Here is a 25,073-nt window from a genome sequence, read left to right as displayed (position 1 = left end):
ATGTTTACTAGCAAAAAAACTCTAACGTCCCCAAAAGGTTTGGGTATGTCAGCTCGGATATTGTAATTCTTGAGCTATACTGTATAAACATTAATGTTAAAAGCACACAAAGAGCTTGCTGTGCTCAGTGCCACTTCTATTCATATTGAAGTTCAGGAACTTGAACATTTTGTCCAAGTAATAATGTACATTATTTCATTAGTACATACAAGGCTGGGCAAAACTCCCATCTGAGTGGGACTGCTGTATAACTGTGTTTCCACATTATGACCTGGGATATCCAGACTGACAAGGATGCGTGAAAAGGGATTCATTGTCATGCTAACCCTCTGGTATATGTGCACCTGAGAAACGGCTCTAAATTACATAAGCAATGATTAGTCACCAAATTTGAAAAGACTGAAACTCTGCTTTAGTCCCCAGGCAGCATTCTTCTTTCCTACAGAGTAAGTCACACCAGCCCTCTTGGTAAATCTGCACCAGAGATATACGACTGCAAAAATGAGCAGCCTTTAAGAACTGCTATGCCTCGGTTTGCTCTGGTTTTCCCTGGGCCAGGATTCAGTTTCATCTTTCAGCCTAAGTGCTTCATCTCATGTTCAGTGAAGCTGCAGATGAACACAGCCATCTCCACAAAGCAGCTGCAAGACTAGTTCCTAATATTCCCTGTCTTTGCCAGTTACTCTGAAGCTGTTTCTCCTTAGTTATGGCTTGCCTTATTTTCAAGTCAAAAGCTAACATGACAAAGGTCTAGAGTGTTTTTCTCAATAGTAAGTCATGCATTGAGGTCAGATTACAGAGCAGAGGTGGTCAAAAAAAAGAAGTGATCAGGATGCCAGATGTTCAACATTTCTTAGAACTAAAGAGGGGGGAAAAATCAGAAAAATATCAAAATGCTTCCCTACTCCTCTGGCAGCCCAAATTACCTGTCAATCCTTTGCCTCACATGCAAAAAAGCTGAAGTTGTAACAGTAGACTAACATTTTTTACAAATACAAGGTTTTTAACTTTAAAAGAAAGGTCGCCAACTTGAAAAGGTTGTGAAACATTATTCCAGTGTAGAGAATCCATGGCTAGCACCCTTCTTGTTGAACTTGCATAATTAGAAACCCCACAGAGTATAAGATCCAGCCTAGAACAGCTTTAAGCCATACTCTTAAAAACAAGCCTTGGCATGTCCACAGCAAGAAACTGAGCAGGTCTGGAGTTTACATATGGAAATTTAAGAATGAATGGTGGAGCACACTATTTTTCACATTGTTTTCTATAGCTAACTGAGAGAAGTGTTGGGGACAAGCTCTTTAACTTTTATAGATGTTCTAAACATAAACATATGGCTTACGGGGATAAAAAGCTTTGCTTAACTGTGGGAACACTAAAGAGTGGAATCAAAAAGAGGACAAAACAGGCAAAGGAGTTACCTTAAAAAAAACAAGCCACCTTTCCTTTGGAACCCTAAAAGGATAAGAAAAGGCCTGTAATTCATAACATAGGCTTCACTAATACGACACTCATGTTTGCTCTGCTTTTTCCTTCCACTCTTTGTTTCTCCTTGCTGCTCATCATAAATTTTGGCCATTTCCCCAGCTCAGTAAAAGGCATTATTGGCACTTCTGGCAAACAACTTGAAAAGTCACAAATCAAAGCAGCAGGCCTGGAGTAGCCTACTAGGCTACGTGGGGAACAGTAATATCCCAGAGACAACATGTGGTGTGTAGAACGTTTCGGTGCATGGCAGGTGCATGCTTGCCCTGGTCTCCCTGTGCAGTACCACACAGCCCTTCGGTGTGGACAGGCTGGACATTTTGTGCCCTAAAGAAACTAGTGGATGTGGTAAGCGCCTGTGGAAAGGAAAAGGAGAAAGAGTTTCTGTCTTCTCAGACCTACCGAACAGCTGGGAAGAGTGTGACCCACAATGGTTATGCAGATATATGGATTCTGAATGGGTACCGTTGGCTGTCAGCCAAAACAAACATAGAAATTGGCATGCAGCAACATTACTAAGAAACAACAAGATACCATTTATGACAAATGGATACCTATAACCAGAACAGAAGGAACAGAATGGCCTAAGTCAGCAAATCTGTGGTTATGCCCGCATCTGGCACTACACCATCCACATACTGTTCATAGCACATTAGCTGTGAAGTTTAAAACCAGTTTATCTAGAAAATAAGGGAATTGGCATTGGGTGTGCTCCTACATGAGTGGATAACACAAATCAATATAATTTTGTTACTGTCTTTACAAAAAAATGTCTATTATTAGCACATCAGATCAGAAAGGGTAGACAGGAGGCTTGTGGCAGGAAAAGACAAGTTCTGGCAGATGCCACTTTCTCAGCAGCTGAATAAAAACACAAAAGCAGGAGGAGGGGGAGCAACTTTTGTCCATTACTTTTTAAGTTTATAAAAAACATTTATGTTAGTGTTTTACTACTTTTTTTTCCACACCAGTTATTGCCACCATGGTTGGATTTCTTTTAATCTAAAATTTGTTAATAACACTGGTCGAAAATACCTGATGAAAAAAAAGGAGGACTTTATAGGAATGGGACAACAACATCCTTCTTATTGGCAAAGCATTTTTTGATTTTCATTTATCTCTTACTTTGTGATTTGTGTTATATAGTGTTATATCAATATATGGTAAAATACTGTAAGGCTTCTTATAAAAAACAGATTTGAGATGAGCAGAGATCTAAACGTGTCTACAGAAGCTTGCTTAAACAATAACCCACCTACTTCCACTGCAGCTTCCACTACCAGACACATAAGCTATAAAAAAAAAATCTCCTGACATGTCTCTCTACATGTTACAATGACCAACACAGCTGCTGCTCACAATATAATGACAAATTATGAAGTCATAAAACTGATTCAGGACATGTGAAATAAACTGCAGTTACCATATACTTGTGAGAGTTTCACCTGTGCTAGGTTCAACTACCCATGTCCAAACTATGTTAACATTAAATGCTTATAAACAGCTGTATAGAAATAAGTAACAATATTTAGATAATCTGTGAACTCTTAAACTTCCTAAAAATCATAGATAGTGAAAAAAACTTGAAAAAACCCCATATGTAACTGTGCTCTGATTTGTATCACTGCAGGGGATGCTTTAAATAAACAAACAAAATATTCAAAATAAATGAATAAAAACCTTATAATTACTAAATCACAAGAGAGAAAAAAACAATTAAAAATTTCATTTTATAATTTATAAGATGTCATGGGATGAAACATTCTAAAACAAAAGCTGACGGGAGCAGGAGGGAAAGCACGCAACTCAAGAATGCTTTATTTTATCATTTATATCTAGCCTTCGACACTGTAACACTGACAATAGGCTAAGTTATAGTAACTCTCTGATAAGACTGAATGTTGTCCTTTGGAGCATAACTTGGCCAGCTAAAATCTATTTTCATGTGAACAGAAGGGAACTCTTAATTTAGTGTTAAAAACACTCGCTAGAGAAAATACCTTTTTCTAAGCACTCTAAAAGAATTGCTGATGCCAGGTAAGTAGAAATAGCAAATATTTATCCTCACATCAGGGAAGGATTAGAGACCCAGAACAGGTTACAGATTTTTTTAAAATGCATTTTATACCTGATAAGCTTTGTGACTGATGCCATATACTAATGGATTTGCTCTCATCCGTACATAAAGATAAGTATAACTTATCCACTTTACTGCTTCTTCCACATTAGTTACTGTTCCAAGAGCAATCTGGAAATAGGAAAAAAGACAAAATTAAATGTATATGTTACAGCTGAATAAAGGATTTTGCTGAAAACATACTGAATTCAGAACGTTTGCACTAGATTAAAGAAAGTATCAGTATGTTTCCAAATGAAATTCTTTAAAAATAATCATGGGACAACAACTTCATTTACACATCTTCATCTTATCAACATCTAATAACATGCTATGTTCTGTGACACAATATTATACACACGGTGACCTACAAGATCTTTCCTACACCATTTATGATTTTTACAATGAGACGATATTGAGCAAGCTTGCTGTAAAAAATGACAAACAAAACAATATAACACTTTAGCTAATATGGGAAAGTTAAAGAAGAGTACCTTTACAAAAAAAAAAAAATCTATATTTAAAAGATTAATTTTTCATATCAGTGTAAGAGCACTTTCTGGTTCAAGGCCTAAACCAAATGATACTGACAATCTTTAGGATTTTCTTCAGCATGCCCTCATACTTGGCAATCTGTTTATACACAGTTTTTACAAATAGTTTTCTTCTTTGTATCTGGGAAGTCAAATATACAGGTATCTGCTACATTTTTGTTATCTCAAAACATAACAAAACTGAACAAGTCATATGCACATTCATAGACATATTCATTTATTTTTTCAAGGCCAAATCAGGTATACTGAAACAATTTTTTTGCTAGGTGACTTTTTTGCCAATTCAATAGTTTTATCACCAAATTATTTACCACATTCACGTTTTTACTTGATAAATTCAGCCCTATTTTGTATTGGTTATATTCATGAGAAGCATTTTACTGCTTATTCCAGTTAACCCGATTTTACTGGGAGAATTTAATATTTTCTACATGTTCCATGAATTTGGTTGTCGCTGGTTGTTTAAAACAAGCAAAAGTCCCTCTTACTGAATTTTTGTGATTCATTACTACATTTAAGTTATTTTTGTTTTATTGGTGTTTGGATTTCATATAAATATTCCACATGACTCTGCAAAAATTAAAAAACCCTATACAAGTAGAAGTGATTTCATATGTTCAGATCTAAGCATCTAGACTTTAATAATAATAACAATATAGATATTATTTTTGAAATAACATAAATATCTAGTAAGAATAATGATGCAAGCGAACTCTGCCCTGAGATAAAATAACTTAAACATGGCAAAACCTTGTTAATATCAATGACTAATAACATGGAGTAACCCCAAGCTTTGTCTCACACATTTTTCAAGTGATATTTCGTTCTTCAACCACATTAAGGAGGTCGAGGGAAGCCCCACTGTATTGTTTTTCATAGTATATAGCTACATAATGCACTTTAGCTACAGAAACATTCAGTTCTTCATAGGCTACTATAGGGAAAACATCTAAGACAGCTCACAGGTTATTTTTAATCAATTTGCTACCTAGGTTAATTGTAGCATTTGCTTCCTTCCCACAATTAACATATCTTTCAGTACACAACTTGAAATAGAGTAACAACATAGTCCAATAGTAGCATTTTCCCCCAACCAACCACTTTCACAATTATAAAAACATAAAATTTTCATTATTGACGACAGCGGTCTTACAATTAAAAGAAGAAAAAAAAAAGCATGCATTTTTTTGACCTCATTTGTTCAAATATCTGATTACATTACTTACAAATATATTATTTTCATAAGTTAAAACTGAGGGGAAAAAAGTGATTATGAAATACAGTTGGGTTTCAGATACGGTACTGAAATCTAATACTGCACTTTCCTTCCTCCCCCAGTTTTAATGAATATTCACTGAATAATATGCAGAGAAACAAAAAAGAAAAAAAAGAGCGACTTCTAAATATTTGCTGCCATCTAGTGTTCAAGTAAAGTTCTTATGGATTATTTGAAATTGTATACCTATGTTAAAACAGTATGAATGATGGAAGTTACCTTATTAACACCAACACTTAAGAGTAATTATGAAATAAATTATCTACAAATTTAGGTGACGACCTCCGTTAAGACCTAGCAGATGTCATATTCATAAAACCAATAAATAGACAGGGTGATACTTCATTAAAATAAAAGACAAAGAAAAGAACAGTTTAAATTTTCCAATGCTTCCTCAACCATGTATTAGGTATTTAGTTACAGACAGACTAATCAACGTCTAGAAATATTTACTATGTTGACATTGTATTGTTTGATTGCACCAGTCATCATAATTTTTTTTTTAACTGTTCAAGTATAAATAATTGTGTTGCACTCAGAAAATGAAAACTTGAGTACTATCTTAATCTGACTCACTGTGTCACTATAAATGAAAAAAAATCATCAGCATCACAAATTTTCAACTAATTGTTCAATGGCTGATGTCAGCATCACCAAGTGATGTGCTTAGTAGTCTGCCTTTTTATTAAATTTTTTTTTACAAATGCTACCCCACAGACTTATTCAAGTTGAACAGTATTTCAGAGGAAGTGTTTCTGATTTTCAAAAAGATGTAAACAGATGTAAGTAGCACAGCTTTTTGGGGGTAGTTTTAGAAAAATGAAGTTTTTCTCTCTGATATTTCTATACAGATTAGAAAATGGCATAAAAATATTACTAATATATAATATTATATACAGTATATATTATACAATATACTGTACTTTTTACATAAGAATGTTTAAATTACTATTATATTTGTATAATTGAGCCAGACTACATTAATGAAAAATTTCTATATATGAATCAAATATTTGTTGTTAAGGCAAGAGAGCAAGGGATCTTTCTGACAACCTGAGACACAATTTTCTGTTTGCTTTGGAAAGCAGTGTATTTTGAATTACCATTTCAGCATCTGAAGTGATTATGGTCTTTTTCCTGTATGGCTTTTGAAATAATTTCTTAGTGCTACTAGAATTTTCCCAAGTGGGACAGAATGTCCTCCAACCACATGTGACCAAAGGACTATGTATAAGTACAAGTGAACTACGTAAGAGTTCTGTTAACTCCAACAGAAGAAGGTGAGGGGAGAATGGATGAGGCTGCTGGTCTCATTCAGGTCAGGTCAGGGCCCTGGACACCCAAGGAGCAAAACTTTAATTGCCCCCAGCCTGCACTTTGCCCCATATATCCAGATTAGCCACTGAGCCACCCAGCTCCTGAGGGATTTTTTTGGAAGGGCTTTGAAGGAATTCTGCATCTCTCCCGAGAGCCACAGCAGTTCCCCACTCTTCCAAGGCAAAAAACGGATTAGGAGGTTTGCCCAAACTAAACAAGTCACCACCTTATGTTTCTGTCTTCACCACAAAATCGTAAGTAAATGCAAGGCAAGGCACACTCCCTGGGGAAGGTACATCTACTGTCCAGCACTGTAAACCCTCTCCTCGGTTTCTAGCTCTCTGGGGAAAGGAGTTGTCCCTGCAACAAGCTGGAGTCCAGCTGTGCATGTCAGGGAGGTCTGTATCAGGTGGAAACAATTAGGGAAGGAATGGTGTCCTGCATTGTATGAGCTATTGATGATAGTTCCCAGATAAGTTAAAGTTTATGGTCCAATTAAACCACATCCCCTGCATCTTATCTTTCTTCCTGTATTTCCAGAAAATACAGCGTCGGTATTTTCTGTTTGCCAGCTGGTCAACTGACCAGCTCTTGACTAAGCAACCTAACCTAACTTTTTTTTTTACATTCCATTATGCCAAGTGGCACAACTTCAGCAGAAAATGAAAAGGGCATCTCCATGCCTATGTTGACCACCACTGACCATTTGTTCTTCTTCTCATTTTTAGAAGAAAAAAACCAAAAACCAAACCAAACATCAAACCAAATCTGCGGGAGAGTATTCTCAGTGCACTGAGGTGCTGAAATACACGTTCAAAGCCTTAATTTTGGTATCAACTCAATGAAGTTTGGTATTTTTCAGCTTTTCCCACTCTGTAGCTTTCGTAAGAACAATTGCACTGGGACATCAAGGCCAGCATGCTGTCTCTGAAATTAGGTAACAGCAAATGCTGAAGGGCAGAAACTAGAAATTAGAAGCAAGCACCATACAAATTTCTCCCAAATTCCTAAACTATTGCACCTCAAGGTTTTAGTTAAAGGTTTTGCCTTTACATTTGATACCTTTCAATGGATTTGAATTGCATTTTTGTATAGTTTTTGAACTACTCTACCTTTTAGATACAGCTCTCTGCAGCAAAGAGTTCCACAGTCTAACCACCAAGCTGGCATCCTTTTCTGTTTTCTGAACCTGCCACTGACTTGTCTCAGCCAGTATTTCTTGTTTCTTGTCCCAGGAGAGGTGTAATCTTTTGCCGTGTCACTCTTTACTTCATAAAACTCTGTCATATAATCTCCCATTTGTCTTTGTTCTTGCTTGAGGCATGCTGGCAAACTAGTGCACTCTTTTCACATAAGCTGATCTATTCCTGTGCCTATCCTTGATGAAAATTTTCTGTTTCTAGAAAATTCATTTTGAAATGAGAATTAAAAATACCCTGATTTTTTTATCACTACCAAATTTTTCTCTCCTGCACTACATGAGTCTGGATACAAAATTCAAGGCTCTGGATTCCACTTAGTGATTGTGTTGCTAGGATTACATATTGTATTACCCCAAATATCTGAATCATTGCCTCATTCTTCACACCTGCCTATTTCTGCTAAGAGACCTGGTCTAGATAACAGCAACTTCATATCCTTGTGGAAACATGGAGTCTTCCCATACTTCCAGCTGCTGCCTTCATTTTGCTAGTTCTTCTTTCAGCTGCTGATTTGTCTATAAGAAATTATTAATTGAAACAATTCAGCAGTACTTCTCGCCTTTAATTGGTTTCTCTTTACAACTACAGTATAAGCATTTGGATTTCCTGAATGACTTGTAATAAAAGCAGAGTCTGCTCTGAAAATATGTCATTTTACTGCATATCAGTGCAGATTTGCTGGTGCTAACAACAGGCTCTGTTATGGCAAAGATAACAGTGGTTATCAGCATACTGTCCAGATTTCTGTAACAAATCAGTCAATAAACATATATTTTATCTCTATATAGTGCTACTGCTACTGCTAAAGGGACAGTGGCTATAAAAGATGACCAAAACTGAATGTGCTTCCTAAGACTATCTACTAATCAATATGATGGCATATATTTTAAAATGTATTTATTTTTTTCAGAATGCTGCAGGCTATGGAACAGTCATCTCCAAATGAACATAACAATTTCTAAAACACTTGTATCCTTCTCAGAGGATTCCACTAAGTCAGATCAAATCAGCATATATAGAAGTTTAGACTGACTCCAATTATAAAGAAATTATTACTTTCCAACAAATCATAATACAATACCTCCTTGTAACTGCTCATAATAGTGATTTCCTGTAATCTGGCAGGCGCTAATTTTTCCTGCATGTCATGACAGAAGGACAAGTAATATCACACACATCAGATGACAAAAAAATGGTGGTTTCATGCCCTTGTCACCCTATTACTTTTCAGCATTTTCCATTGCTATTTCTACTAACAAACATTTATCTCAACGATTAACAAAAGTCTGTCTGCATCTTCAACTGCTGTAATTGTACTGCAGCCACAGAATCTACAGTAATTTAAAGTCATGAGTACACTGTTCTTTTCACGTAACAGTACCGTGACATAAAACCTGCAAAAATATAGTTCTGTCTAAACTACTTTGTCAGTTTTCTGCACTTTTCCCCTAATGCCCAATCCTGTGGTAGAAGTGCTGCACTTAGAAGTAGTTTTGATTAAACTGTACATCACATACTTCCTATATATCTTTGATTGGATAAGTTTAGATTATTACCTCCTATGAAACAGAATTATTGTTCTATTCCATTATTTTTTTCTTCTTCAGTTCTACTATTTGAATAGGGCAGGAGGATTAACTTCTTAATTTTACACCTTCAATGTAACCAAATTGCACCAAAGTCAATGCTAGCAGCATTTTCGTACCTTAATTTACTATCTAGTACAGTAACATACAGAAACAGAGAAGAGGACATTTGCTACATTATAAATATTTTGTTATGCCATTCTAAATACTTCCTGTAAGATAAACACCTAGGACTTAAAACGAAGAATTTGCAGTCTGTACAGTGGAAAAGGAGGAAGGGGAGAAGAATCCTGAAGTGTAACTACAACCAAAATGTAACTAAATATGTCTTTTCTTTGATACTGAAAACAGAATTACTTTAAGATTTTGAAATTTTTTTTCCTCTGCATAAAAAATACAACGAATGTGAATTCACTTCTCCCCTCAAAAAAGCCCCAACCCAAAACCAAAACAAACCCCTCTTTGCTTTAAGCTTGTATATAACTATCACCTCTGCTTTCTGGCCTTGCTGGAAAAGTTGTGCATTTTGGAACAACAGCTCGGATCAGAGGAACAACATGCTGCCCAGTAAAACCTCTCCCTCTCTGCAGAATACTACACATTGAATATCGATAGCTTACATCTCATACTTTCTTAACTATGCATTCTCAGCTGAGAGCAAAGAAATAGGACTGGAACTTCTGGTTCATCAAGTCAGATCTTCTTTTCCTCAAATACATCACATCTTCCATACAAATGCCATTACTTACTACAAAATCTTCACCACAGAAAAAAAATTAAGACTTCTTTTATCTCCACTGCTGATAAAAGACAGTCTGTTCCAGATCTTGTATTTCAGGCAACCTTAGTCAGAAGCGGGGTGATTAATTCTTTTACTGGTATTGGTCAAAATGATCTTTTTTACTTCTTCTTCACTTCTAGTTCCGGCTAGCTACAGAGAGCTCCTGTACCTGCACTGCAACTCTCTTTTGCTAAGCTAACCAACAGGATTTTTTAGGGTATGTCAGTAAAGCACTTCCCCACAAAAGCTAGCTTTTATGCTGGACCTCTGTGGAAGGAATACTTGAGATTTCTGGTATAATTCAGGTGGGCACACCAGCACATCCACACAACTTCTAGACGATTTGGAGCAACACAGATCGAGCCTGAAAAAACTGTAGCATATAACCATGCACTTGTTCTTCACAGTACATCAATCATAGAGATCTTCTCTGACCCAGTTCACAACAGGTGCTTATTATTCCACTGTCTTTGTAATTCTGCACTGACCTGAAGGCCTTCTGTGAGATGGGAGGACTAAATCTCTAGTACTAAAATAAAAAAAAGTAGAAAAATAAATCCTATGAAAGAAAGAATAGACAACTCTTTTTTCCTTGTCTACTTCATGTATCTCAAGAAAAAGAACAAAGCTTTTCTATGAAATCTGGCTGGATTCTTTCGTAGTGAAAAGGTACACAGTACCCCAGGACCAGATCTATCCCTCCTAACTTCTTGGGTTGCTGAACAACGACTACAGGCAACCCCGGCCTTCACAATCAACTTCAGGATTTAAATTATTACTGCTAATGTGTAAGCTGCTACTATCCAATTTTAAAGAACTGAATATCTATCCAGTTCCACTTAGAGAACATTCACAGGTGTCTAGCTCCAAGAATACGAGGGAACTGACAGATGAAGTTGCTAAGCTGCTCTGAATCATATTTGAGAAGTCATGGCAGTCTGGTGAAGTTCCCAGTGACTGTAAAAGGGGAAACATAACCCCCATATCAAAAAGGGTAAAAAGGAAGACCCCGGGAACTACAGGCCAGTCAGTCTCACTACGATTCTATGTGATATAAAAGTGTTGTCAACTGGAAATGGTTGAGAGCTCTATAGCTGCCCACTGCAAGCATGCCTTCTGTTTATTTTTCCTCTCTCCTTTGTAGTAGAAAGAGGAATAGGAAAATTGCAAGTGGCTTCTTTTCATCACATTTGTGTCTCATGTTCTGGGGAAGCTGAATTTCTCTCTCTCTGTCTCTCTCCTTATACTCAGACCACACCAGAGCCTTGAGGTAAAGAGGAGTAGCTGTGAGCGCAGACAGATGTCAATATTTTCATTCCCCCACATTTGTGCATGAAAATACTCAGAACACAGTTAAACCTTTCTGCTTCTGATGTGTGACTGCACTTAGGCAGAGATTTTTCCTGTTAAAAGGAATCAAAGAAATAACTTATGTGACCCCCTTAAAAGAAAAAACCCAAACAACTAAAATCATGAATGATCAAATTCAGTTGTTTGTAAAGAATCAAGGAATGAATCTTAACATTTTAAAAGGTCACTGTTATCAATTTCTGCTCCTTTCCAGAATTTCCTTTTAAAAAAATATTTATGATTTAATAACGAACAGACTTTAAAGTGATGAAAAGGTAAAAAATACACAAGAAATATGTAAGAATTATATAGACAAAGCAAGAATAGTAATCATAAAAAACCAAGACTATTTCTAACAGACCAAATAAACTTCATATCTTTCAAAGGTATAATCAGTTTTAAGATGACACTGGACATTTCAGTTTAGCTGAACTCCTTTACTGTTATCGAAAAAATGTCCGGTGCCTTTGAAAAACAGTATTCTCTTCATTTAAGCATGTTTAAATTTCTAAGATTTCCTTGTAAAAAGTGTCTGTGTGTGTATATACATATTTTTAATTGATCATTACAATAGATAGCTTTTGAATCATTCTATTGTAATATGACAGAGTTCAGTACTTTCAATACAATCAGAGCATTTTCAAAGAAAATGCATTTTAAAATTTAAACTGAAGCAAACTGGGAACCTGCTATTTATGATAAACTAGTTCTGATTGCCACTGTAAAAGAGAACAAAAAGAAGAGTTCAAGCCAAGTACATTATTATTCCTATATTGCAGTCAACCATGTGAGGTAAGTTTATTTATATACAGACAGACATGCCTTAATTTATTTTTGTGAATTTTAATCTGCAGTTATGCACAACACTTACTAAATTCTAATAAAGCACTTCTGATTAAAAGGTAAATGCTGTGTTTCCACAGTTTTATCTTAATGGTCTTTTGACTCTCTGTACTACTTCTAATACCTACTACTACCTGTAAAAGGCTCCCAACACCTTCACTTGTGTAACAGTTCACTCAAATACACACACCTACAGACTACCAATAATAACAGAATTTCCTTTTTAGATACTTTAAGAAGAGAAGGCTGCCAGGGGACCTAATAAATGCTTATAAATATTTGAAGGGTTGGTGTCAGGAGGATGGGGCCAAGCTCTTTTCAGTGGTGTCCAGTGACAGGACAAGGGGCAACGGGCACAAACTGAGGCACAGGAAGTTCCATCTGAACACGAGGAAGAACTTCTTCACTCTGAGGGTGATGGAGCACTGGAACAGGCTGCCCAGGGAGGTTGTGGAGTCTCCTTCTCTGGAGATATTCAAGACCCACCTGGACAAGGTCCTGTGCAGCCTGCTGTAGGTGACCCTGCTTCGGCAGGAGGGTTGGACTAGATGACCCACAGAGGTCCCTTCCAACCCCTACCATTCTGTGATTCTGTGTGATTCTGTGAAGTGTGACAATATTGCATTTTTGTTTCAAATAATATTAAACCTTTACAGTTTGCTAGTTTCTGTAAATGAATCAAAGGTTACCTCTGCATTTAAGTTGTCTGCAAGGCTTTCAAGAAATTGGCTTTCAATTGGATTCTGCTGAGTAAGAAGAGTCAGGTAATGACTGAGTTTATCATGAGTTGTAATAATGATGCCTTCTCCGAATTTGTCAAACTGAGGCCGTCCAGCTCGACCAAATATCTGCATGACATCTAAAATTCCAAGGTCAACAAAGGAGCCTCTTTTTGCAGCATATATTTGTGTTCCCTGGTTGAGGAAAAGTTAATAAAAATTAACATAAATACACATGAATATAATCCTGATGAGCTGAATACTGAAATTAGGCAAATATAGCATGATTTCAGAAGTGTACTTTAACTAATCCTTTCATAATCTTTGATATATTTAAATCTTTACTATACAAACTAGACTCCTACTGGAGAAAATCAGTTTAATGAGATATAAATAACATTTCAAGTCAATCAGACATTTCCCTTCCAGGCCCAAAACCCACAATAAAGATCTTGTTATCTATGCTTCTTTACTGGTTTCTTTTAAGACAGATACCCATGTGCAGAGTAATGGTAGCTTTTACCTTAATAACAACAGCATGAGCAGGAAGATTGACACCCCAGGCGAGCGTAGCTGTACAAACTAGGACTTTGATATGTCCATTAGAAAACAAGTTCTCAACCAAACTTCTGTCTTGACGCAGCATTCCTGCATGATGAATACTAAATCCATCTGGAAACAGCTCACGTAACTGCTTATTTCTGGATCTCTGCACCTAGAATGGACAAGCACAAAAATTAAATTCACTCTAATTACAGTACAAGAAGCACTGTATTATAAAAAAATACAGGAAAAAACCCACTGAATATTATTATGAGTCCCATGAAAGAAACTATTTCTATTAATGTCAAACTTTTCATCAATGCCAACATGTCACGATTTTCTATAAATGAATTTGACTGCTATTCTTACTTACCAAAGAATACACTTCATTGGTTAAAAGTGTACTTTATAAAAATATAGTTTCGCTTAAACAGAGATGCAAATTTACTGATAACCAGTATGAACACTGAAACTGAGAACTCACATACTGCTTCTCCTTAAAAGTAACTCTTTCAGACTATGCAGGCAGCGAGGACAGGTGTAAGGCAGCAGGCCACAAACTACACTTAACATTAAGGAGGGGATACCCTTCCCCACCACCAACCATTGTACCAGCTTGGCACAGCGTGGATTAAAAAATTCATAGTATGGAATCAAACTGTTCATCTGTCCCCCATTTTTACCTTCCCCATGCGTAGGAGGCTGGGATCTCAGTCTGCAAAACCTCTGTTTCTCCAGCCTCTCACTGTGTACCAGGTCTGTAAGCAAGTCTCCCTTATTTCTGGGTGCTAGTTTTATCATGCTTCACCTAAACCGAACACTGACTCAAAGTTAAGAAAAACTAATACACTTCCCATCCAAACACTAAACTCTGAAGCTGTGCTAAAGTGTGTCTTCCAGAAGCAACGAGGAAGGAAAAAAAGAAATCCTACCTCTTAAAGAAGAAACCCAGACCCTCAGAGTTCATGCCGTTTTAGCTCAACGAGAACTGCTGTCTTTCTGTTCAGAAACAAGGCGTTTTGGCTAAAGCTCATGTATCACAAAAAGTACAGGTCTTTTATTACAATTAAGATGACAGGAGGAAAGGCACAATAACCCTGTCCTAAACTGGAATAAAGGACCTTCAACCAAACTTTTATGAGCTTAAATACAAGGTCAGAAAGCATACTGTATACAACCTCTTTACCCTTGCCCCTGGCTACTGGTTCCTCAGATCTTCGTGTTTCAGTGTCCCTGATTTGCTACAAACACCTCTGATTTTCCTCCTATCTATTCCACATTCCTAACTGCTGCACTCACTGCCTTCCAAAACTGATTGCTGCTGAATATGACACCAGGAGGGTTGTGGTAATGACAACTCCAGTCTATCCCTAGAACAGATTTCTTTATTATCATTGTTCACAGACAATCTCTACTTTTCCACAGACCACAAGAGGATTTGGTATTTTTTGACTATCCCTATATTTTCAGCCCTGCATATTACAGTGAAATAACCGTAGATCAAATTATGATTATTCGTATTATTTATTTAAATCTTCACATTTACTCATACCTGACACACAGCCACTGAAAGTTGACTTAAGGGATACAGAGTGAGTGAAGCAAAGCAAAATATGGTTCACAGTACTGGCATACTGCCAAAGATGAACAATAAATCTCTGCAAACACAGAAATAAATAGGGAGATGGGAATGCAATTATAAAGGAGGACATAAAAACACTGCAGGAAAAACAAATTTCTCAGCTTCACAATCAACCAGCTTCTCACTATCTGACATTTCCTGCTTTAGCAGTAATTATTTACTATTCATTTAAAGAAAATCAAACTCAGCTTTTAACTACACAAGATTTTTTGGCAAATTTAATTGACTGCTGTAGTGCTTAAAAATGAGTAAATAAGAAATTGAGAAAGTGGCAGTGCAGTTCATGAAGCTTATTCTTTATGAACTAGCGAATGGAAACAAATACTTCATAAAGAACACAAATCCACAAAAGTTTGCATTTATAGTATATCAACAACAAGTCTCACAGAAGACAGGCATGTGGAAAATCAACTTCAGCTGTAAATCTGAGAATAATTGTGATACAGAAATATGGATTGATCTTGATTACACTTAGAATATGGTGTAAGCATTTAAGCAGGTAATTAGCTTTTGTCTTAAAGCAAATCTTCCTATGTGATAAGACAAGCACCAGAAATTTCACTTTTTTAGTAGAGCTTGTTCTATTGGTGTCACAGGACTATTTTACAGGTATTAAAATAACTGCTTTTCAAAACGTACAATTCTTCAATATCAAAAATTACACTTTAAATATCATAATCAGTAGCTGAAAAAGCCAAATCTTGTTCTTGATCTCCACAATTTAAAAATTACGTACCTTTGTAACCAGATTGCTTATATTGTCTAATGTGACTGAAAGACAGGGCAATTTACTAATGGGAAACTACAAAGAGTAAAATCTTGTACTATATATGGAAGTAAACTGAATTTGTTTACAGTTTTAGGAACTACAATTTCATCAATTTAGAGAAAGAAACTTGTGAATATAGGAAAAAGGAGAAGGAAGGGGAAAGCTTGTGATGGAAAACACATTAAGATAGAGCAATGTTAATCTGACTGTAATTCAAGTACCTACAAGCTTAAGATTAATCAACCATTTAAAAATACATAGCTATACATAAATGTATCTATATAGTTGTGTCTAGAGATAATATCCCCAGGCTTCTAAAATCTACCACACATTCTGAAACAGCATCTTTGAAATATTTAATATTCACAGGTTTTGTCTCGATTCATTGAATCTATAAAGTTCTAGACTTCCAGGTTGCACACTGACCAGTTTAGAGACACATTAAATAAATCTTATTCCAACACAGAAGATGATGAACTTCTTAAAATTAAAAACTCACAGCCCACTTTTGACATAGGAAAAAACAAACGCCAATCAAATCAAATCACGGGCTATCCTTGATGATTCCATTAACTTCACAGAAATTGAATTAATTTTCTTTCCATAAAATTGTGAGCATTTTAAATTACAATGATACAGGGCAAGTTAGTTCAAGAACAATGACGAAACCCAACTTCATAAAGTTATACTTGAGAAAACAAAATAAAAAAATAAATTGGATAATAATAGCTTGGAAGACTGCTCACACAGCATATCCTTTAAATGGCAGCATATTTGCAAACAAACCTCCTAAACTCTTATGCAAATGAATTGCATGGTTATTCTATTAAATCTGGATTTTAATGGTTGCAGAGACAACAAAACCAACAACTACTAAATAAGGCAAGTGAAACTATAAAGAGTTACTCATCTTGTTCTACTACAAACTAAAAGGTTTTGCTTAAAATTTATACAAAATGTTACTAAGTGCCTTAGATGTACGAAGTTGTTATTATGAGGTCTGCCACTGGTCTCCTGATTAGAATTGATTTTCTTTCCCCTCATTATTGCTCAAGAGGGCTGTAGATTTATGACCTTTGCTTACATGTGTGTGTGCATCTAAAACAGCATGTATTAAATAAATTTCTAGTTTAGCTTGATGCCACCTACATTTCTCCTTTAACAGTCTTGAATTTCGTGCAGTTCTTGATTAAGACACATTAAAAATGTCACAATTAGGCACAGAAAAATGTCCTGCTTAATTATAGTGAGAAGAGAGGTATATGTAACACAAAAAAAAGATTTAATCAAACTTTAGTGTATTTCAGATAAAGACTTAGAAAATACGACACCCTTCCTTACCCTTTATTTGCATCTGGTACCACAAAGGTATCATCATTCATAAAGACTATAAGCTGCATGTTTTTTTTTGTCTGAACTACCAATACTACATGAATCAAAGAATGATCTTTTATTAAGCTTATAGCTATTTTTTTCTTATTTTATCTAAAAAACAAGTAAAAGCTTGATTATGAGAAGCAGCTGCCACTAAATTACTTCTTGATAAGTGAATCATCAATATATGTATTTTCTTTAATTTCCAATTGTTACACTCCTCTAGGTCAGACTAAGTAGGTCACCACTACTTGATAAGATCAGGTTTTTTTTCTTGCTGTAAATGACTTGTTTTTCCTTTCTGCTTCCTCATTTTTAAGACTTTGTTTGCAACTTTGAAATTTCGTGTTTTTTCCCCACTAATCACAGTTTTTGATCGCCATATATTTTCTTCCAGTAACAGAAATGGCACAGGCTATTCTAGTATTTTTCTCATGATCACCTTACTATAGCAAAACTTCATGCTTGTGACCCTAAGACTCAATCACTGTAATTTCCTTTCTGTGGAGTTCATGATAGGGCAGCCCTTGCAGTTCGTTCAGAATGCACCATCATATTTTTTCACTGGTTTGAGCAATTCTGAGCAATTTATTCCCATCCTTCATTCTCTGCACTGTCCTGACACTCTGCAAAGTACTAGCTCTTAATTTTGAGGCCTCATTAGCTTTGCTTGATGAGTGTCAGTACTCAGATAGCACAGACTTCAGACACATCTAAAATCAACAAAGTAAGGTATCTTTTGCTGCAGCCTTCAGTGAAGGCAGTTTTAATCAGTACTACTGTTGTGTGATACATACAGTTTGGTTATTTCCCAGATAACTGTTTTATAATTTTCCTGAAGACATCCGAAAGAGTAATTTTTATGTTGACCTTCTAAAAATTGTTTTAAGTTCCAACAAGACAAAAGCCTCCTCTGACTCATTCATATTAATCATACCGCTGAATCTGCTCTGCTGGCTCATTTAAAGAATACTGATTGCCTTTCAAAATTTATGAGATTAAGACAAGATGGGAGAAGTCTCCATCCACTCAGGAAGTAAAGGGGAGCTGAGAAAAGCAGCAAGAAAAAAGGGAAGTTGAAGAGTCCATCATAAGGCTTATTCCTTTTCCTTAAATACCAAAAGCTAACATGACCTCAGTATGTATGAGGACTGAGAGAAATGGAAAGAAATGATCAAAGGATTGCATGACCATTCATCATTTTTGCTCTTCAGAATTTACTACATACATATTGCACGTTAATTAATCTATACAAATTAAATCTTTAACATAAATTTTGTTCCTTTATTCACAACTGCTGTTTGAAAGGGGAGAGATCAGAACTTAGACAGTGCCAATAAAACCATGAGAAGGGGTTTTAAAATATGAAGTCAAAGTACAATTATTTCTTGTCACAGAAAAAAAATGAGACTCCTTAATGTGCACAATTAGAGCAAGTATATGTAACCTAGAGAAAATACTAAACCATGAACAGTATCCAACAGTTTACAAAAGAAACTGAACATGAAGAAATGCAGATTGGAGTCTAAAGGGGGAAAAGAGGAATGCGTTGAGCTGTGCTGATCTTACCTGAGGACTCTCCTTTTATGAATTAGAACTTCTATTTGTATTATTCAACTTGTACTGTCTACATTATAACTAAGCTATCAGCAGCTGTTTGTAAGACAAGGATGAAGTGGCATATTATGTGGTAAGAGTAAGATTAAATCATTCTTTTATTACGGAAGCAAAAAAATAACTGTTTGAAACAAATTTTCCCTGAAGGATTTAGAAGTTGACTACATTTCTGTGATGAATATATATTAAAAAATCAGTCCTTATCTTGAATTACCTTCCATATCTCTTGAGAAAGAGCATAACATGGAAATTATTAGTATTTACTAAACACATAGCAACGTACTACATCATGTATAAACAACTTGTCATGAAGCTCTTCTGTAAAGTTATAAATCCATCACTTTTAAAAAGATACCCAACAGTTCAACACACTGGATTCAGGTAGCGCTTCTGTGTTGATATGCCCTCGCATTGCTTCCCTCTCTCTTTCCTGGGAACAGCAGCATTAGCTTCACTGACCATTCACCCTGCAGCTGGTTCCTGTGAAGAACCCAAAGACTGCCAAGAGCTCTCCTCAACCAAGCTGACTTGCATGACCTAGCAGATTGTTTCTGGATGGATGCAGGCTGGCCAATACACTATTCTACTTAAAGAGTATGTATGCTATTCTACTTAATGAGTACGCACACTCATTCTCTACATCTTCACTTTTTTAATGTATCTAGCTATTAACTTTATATAGTTATCCTGAAGTAATATCTCTGTCCAACACTTATTCTTTTACTGGATTATAATTAGTGGGTACCTGGCAAGACAGTATTTGAAGAAGGTAATTCTAGCAAACAAATGTGAATCAGTTTGAATTTCCTCTGGAAGAGTCAATAATCTAATTGTCTCCCTCTGGAGATTTAAGTTCACTGTATTAAAGTTAGAATTGTTTAAACCTGTGAGTTACCGCTCTGATCAATTTACTGAAATCACCTCAGTAAGTTCTGTAAAGTGCTCTAAAAATACCTCTGAAGGAGAAAGAAAGGAGAGTAGCGTGACTGCTTTGCTTAAATGTCTTTCTCTATCAGTGTAAAGACAACAGTTCTTTGAGTGCAACCATCAGGAGCACATAATTCAGGACTAATTTTCTGTATTATAGTATTGTAACTGTTCTTATTCTGAACCTTCTCATCTTTGTGTGTATGCAGGTTTCTATTGATTTAGGGTTGTCTCCTGTTAATTTGCAATTTAGAAATACTTGTTTAAAATAGGAATCTATCTGTCCTTAGTCCTCAGTAGTCCACAGACTATTTATCAGTTGTTGCACTAAAAGCAATTCTCTACACACACACACACACATAATTTTCTGCAGGGCAGAGCTACCTTCAATGAAAGTTTCAAAAAATATTTCGGGTCTATATACAAAATACTGGGTTTCTGTAGCTTGTAAAACAAAGAGTCACTGCAGAGTGAAGTATCAAAAAAATTCAGTTTTAATGTATTTAAACCACAATTAGAAAACCTGTATGAAAAAGAGAAGGGAGGAAAAGTTTAGACAATTAGGAACAATTGCCAAGCAGCCTATCCAAGTTTTGACTGTTTTGTTCTAACATAGCTGTACTTTTTATTCAAGTGAAATAACAGCCTCTTTTCTTCAAAGCCACACAATTTTCATTGTGTGTGACTACAGGTCTTGAGACATGCTTAGATGATACTTGTATTTTAGAACACTCTTTTGCTTATCTTTATTATTTAGAATTAGTTGTTAATTTTTCAGCCCAGGTTGCAAAGCTGTCTACTTTCTACAGTATTGGTGTTTGTGGAAGTTCTGTGAAGAAAAAGCTTGGGAAGCTGTTGTGCCCTTTAAATGAATTCTGTAAATATGGACCAAAAAGACTTCTCTGCTTTCAAAAGTACAGAGTGAAAATTTGTAATTTTTCTGCTAATAAAGAAAACATGAATTATTGCTGGAACACCACTTACACAGTAGTGGTAACTGTTGGGAATTTGATATCTGGCAATTCAATGACTCCCTGATATACTTTGCATCTGATAGATGAAGTTGTGATTTTTCAAAATAATGCAGGTCTAAAACGTACTTTGCAGTTGTACAAACAGGAACATTATTCCTTATGTCTATGCTACAATCAAAGAATAGTTTCAAAAAAATTCCTACGAATTATCTGCAATAGGATAATAATAGATAATAATAGATATGGCAGTAAGTAGGATTACAACCTTGGACTTCAGGAAAGCTAATTTTGGCCTCTTCAAGAACCTACCTGGAGGAATCCCATGGGTTAGGGCTCTAGAAGGTAGGGAGGACCAGGAGAGCTGGTTACTATTCAGCCATCACTTCTTCCATGCTCAAGATTGGTGCATCCCCACGAGTAAGAAATCAAGCAAAAGAGGCAAGAGACCTGCATGGATGAGCAAGGAGTTTCTAGCAAATCTCAAATGGAAGAAGAAGGGCTACTGAATGTGGAAAGAGGGACAGACCACTTGGGAGGAGTACAGGAAGGTTGTCAGAGTATGCAGGGATGCAACAAGGAAGGCTAAGGTCCACCTGGAATTAAATCTGGCAAGGGATGTCAAGGACAACAAGAAGGGCTTCTTCAAGTATGTCAGTAGCAAGTGGAAGACTAGGGAAAATGTGGGCTCACTGCCGAATGAGGTGAGTGCCCTGGTGACAGATGATACAGAGAAGGCTGAGTTGCTGAATGCCTTCTTTGCTTCAGTCTTTACTGCTAAGGCTGGCCCTCAGGCATCCCAGTACCTGGGGGTGAGAAAGAAAGTCTGGAGAAAGAAAGACCTTCCCTTGGTCGAGGAGTATTGGATTAGAGATCATTTAAGCAAATGGGACATCCACAAATGCATGGGCCCTGATAGGATGCACCCATGAGTGCTGAGGCAGCTGGCAGATGTTGTTGCTGAGCCACTCTCCATCATCTTGGAGAGGTCCTGGAGAACAGGAGAGGTGCCCGAGGACTAGAGGAAAGCCAATGTCACTTCAGTCTTCAAAAAGGGCAAGAAGGAGAACCCAGGAAAATATAGGCCAGTCAGCCTCACCTCCATCCCTGGAAAGGTGATGGAGCAGCTCATTCTGGAGGTCATCATCAAGCAAGTGGATGAAAAGAAGGCTATCAGGAGCAGTAGATTCACCAAGGGGAAATCATGCTTGACCAGTCTGATAGCCTTCTATGATGGCATGACTGGCTGGGTGGATGAGGTAGATGAGGGGAGAGCAGTGGATGTTGTCTACCTCGCTTCTGACACTGTCTCCCATAGAATCCTCATAGGCAAGCTCAGGAAGTGTGGACTAGATGAGCAGACTGAGAACTGGCTGAATGGCAGAACTCAGAGGGTTGTGATCAGCAGTGCAGTGTCTAGTTAGAGGCCTGTAACTAGTGGGGTTCCCCAGGGGTCAGTACTCGGCCCAGTCTTGTTCAACTTCTTCATCAATAACCTTGATGAAGGGACAGAGTGTGCCCTCAGCAAGTTTGGTGATGATACAAAACTGGGAAGAGTGGTGGATACACCAGAAGGCTGTGCTGCCATTCAGCGTGACCTGGATAGGCTGGAGAGTTGGATGGAGAGGAACCTGATGACGTTCATCAAGGGCAAGTGCGGGGTCCTGCACCTGGGGAGCAATAACCTCATGCACCAGTACAGGCTCGGGGCTGACCTGCTAGAAAACAGCTATGTGGAGAGGGACCTGGGTGTCCTGGTGGACAACAAGTTGACCATGAACCATCAGTGTGCCCTGGTCACCAAGAAGGCCAGTGGTATCCTGGGGTGCATTAAGAAGAGTGTGGCTAGCAGGTCGAGGGAGGTTCTCCTCCCCCTCTACTCTGCCCTAGTGAGGCCCCATCTGGAGTACTCTATGTCCAGTTCCGGGCTCCCCAGTTCAAGAAAGATGAGGAGCTACTAGAGACAATCCAGTCGCGGGCTAAGATGATTAGGGGACTGGAGCATCTCTCCTACGAGGAAAGGCTGGGGGAGCTGGGCATGTTCAGCCTGAAAAAGACAAGACCGAGAGGGGATCTTCTAAGTGCTTCTAAATATCTTAAGGGGGGATGTCACGAGGATGGGGCCAAGCTCTTTTCAGTGGTGCCCAGTGACAGGACAAGGGGCAGTGGGCACAAACTGAGGCACAGGAAGTTCCGTCTGAACATGAGGAAGAACTTCTTCACTCTGAGGGTGACGGAGCACTGGAACAGGCTGCCCAGAGGGGTTGTGGAGTCTGCGTCTCTGAGATATTCAAAACCCGCCTGGACACGGTCCTGTACAGCCTGGTCTAGGTGATCCTGCTTTGGCAGGGGGGTTGGACTAGATGATCCCCAGAGGTCCCTACCAACCCCTAACATTCTGTGGTTATGTGATCCTTTTCTTCTCCTTTTCATTCACAAGTAAAGGAGGTGTAAGGCAGAATTTCTGGCACATTATTCTATTACCCTGGCCTAATCACAGCTCATAACATATTTATTGCACAAGGCTGAGTTTCATTCAATTGGCACGTTAGGGAGAGATGGCTTCCAGTTAAAGAATGAATTGGCTTAGTGTCCAGAAATGTCTTGCCTTATTCAGTGTGCTCTTTTTACAGTACACCAAGTTACATCATAGGAGCCCCATCTTTTTTTCATTGGAAAAGTTACACGATGCATAGAGAATGAAATAAGATTCTGTGGGAGGAGGAAGAATAGCAATCAGATTAAAAACCTTGCAAGAGGTAAACATTTAAGCTTTGATTCCTCAATTCTATAATCTATAATGTAGAAGGTAAGTGTTTACAGACCTCACTAATCATAGAAGCTAAGAAAATTTTGTATTGCTAAAATAATACATTTTTGAGCCAGCCAGCCAAGCCAGGAATGAAAGAATCATGAATGCAAGTTTGGGCATGCATAAATGATGGATTTGCAATAAGTTGCTGAGGATGCAGACATAGTTTCAAATTACCTCACTTAATGCCCTCACTTCCTGCTGTTACAAAGCAAAAAAAGGAACTATTTCTACAGACAATATACTACCTCAACTTGAGTCAGAATTTTATAACACGGACTAAAGTAACCTAACATTTCACTTTAAGCCAGACAGCAGTGCCTGTCTTACAATGGAATTAATTACTGATTTTCAGGTATAAGTGTTGAAGAACATAGAATGAAAAACAATCCTATGTAAACACATATGGAAAACAGAACTAGGTTTAGATAGAAAGGAAATGTTGATTATAATGACAGCGTTTAAACTCCACCACTGAGTAAAAATAACAGTAATTTTCATATATTGTACAATGATAAGCATCTTTCTATTGTTTATAGCAAGTGTGATAAAATTACTTAAGAGATATTTTTGTACTGCTTCAGTATGATGAAAATCTGGACTTCACAGTGAAAAGAAATCTGTGCCTAAATAATCTTGTTGTATTAAAAGAAGTGTCAAAACATTTCAATTTAGCAATAACATGAAAATGCACATCGATTAAGCCTGAATTAATTGTACAACATCACGATTTTAAAATGCATGCAAAATCATGTAAAGCTCTGGTTTTCTTTCTCGTCACTTTAGAATTAAACTGTTCCCTCTCACATAAAATACAGCAAGGTATCTATTCTTCTCCAGGTCTTGACACAGGAAGTCCTGTCGTCGTATTTGTCAACCACTTAGAGTACACCGATGAAAAGGTCATCAGTCTTGGTCTGTTTTGCTGACAGCAGAAGTTTTCAGTGTGCTGCTAGAAAACTAGCCAGTAGGGAAGACATACAGCATGAAAAGAAATTGATAGAGAGACAGTTTGATGACATGCAACGGTAGCATTGCAACAGCAAGGATGAATTTGCACCAGTTTCAGTCTGAATACTGACATCCTCCAGAGACCTAGTTAAACCGTTTGTTGCTGAGCTTAACTGTGCAGACATTTCAATATTTCTGCTTCAACAGGAAACTGATACTGCATGGTTTCTATAAAAAT

General features: G+C 37.1%; 1 protein-coding gene across 2 annotated transcripts in view; it reads right to left on the bottom strand.

The window, feature by feature from the left end:
- Positions 1-25,073, bottom strand: part of ASCC3 (activating signal cointegrator 1 complex subunit 3) — a 307,731-nt gene that overhangs the window by 90,539 nt on the left and 192,119 nt on the right. For both annotated transcript variants that reach the window (XM_075414315.1, XM_075414316.1), the window contains exons 15-17: positions 13,753-13,944; positions 13,200-13,424; positions 3,614-3,733 (exon numbers count right to left, since the gene is read on the bottom strand). In XM_075414315.1, the coding sequence (XP_075270430.1) occupies positions 3,614-3,733; positions 13,200-13,424; positions 13,753-13,944 (537 nt within the window). The remainder of the gene's footprint in view (positions 1-3,613; positions 3,734-13,199; positions 13,425-13,752; positions 13,945-25,073) is intronic.

The sequence above is a fragment of the Opisthocomus hoazin genome, chromosome 2 (genome assembly GCF_030867145.1).
Source record: "Opisthocomus hoazin isolate bOpiHoa1 chromosome 2, bOpiHoa1.hap1, whole genome shotgun sequence".
Lineage (NCBI taxonomy): Eukaryota > Metazoa > Chordata > Aves > Opisthocomiformes > Opisthocomidae > Opisthocomus > Opisthocomus hoazin.
This window is presented reverse-complemented; position numbering and strand designations above follow the sequence as displayed.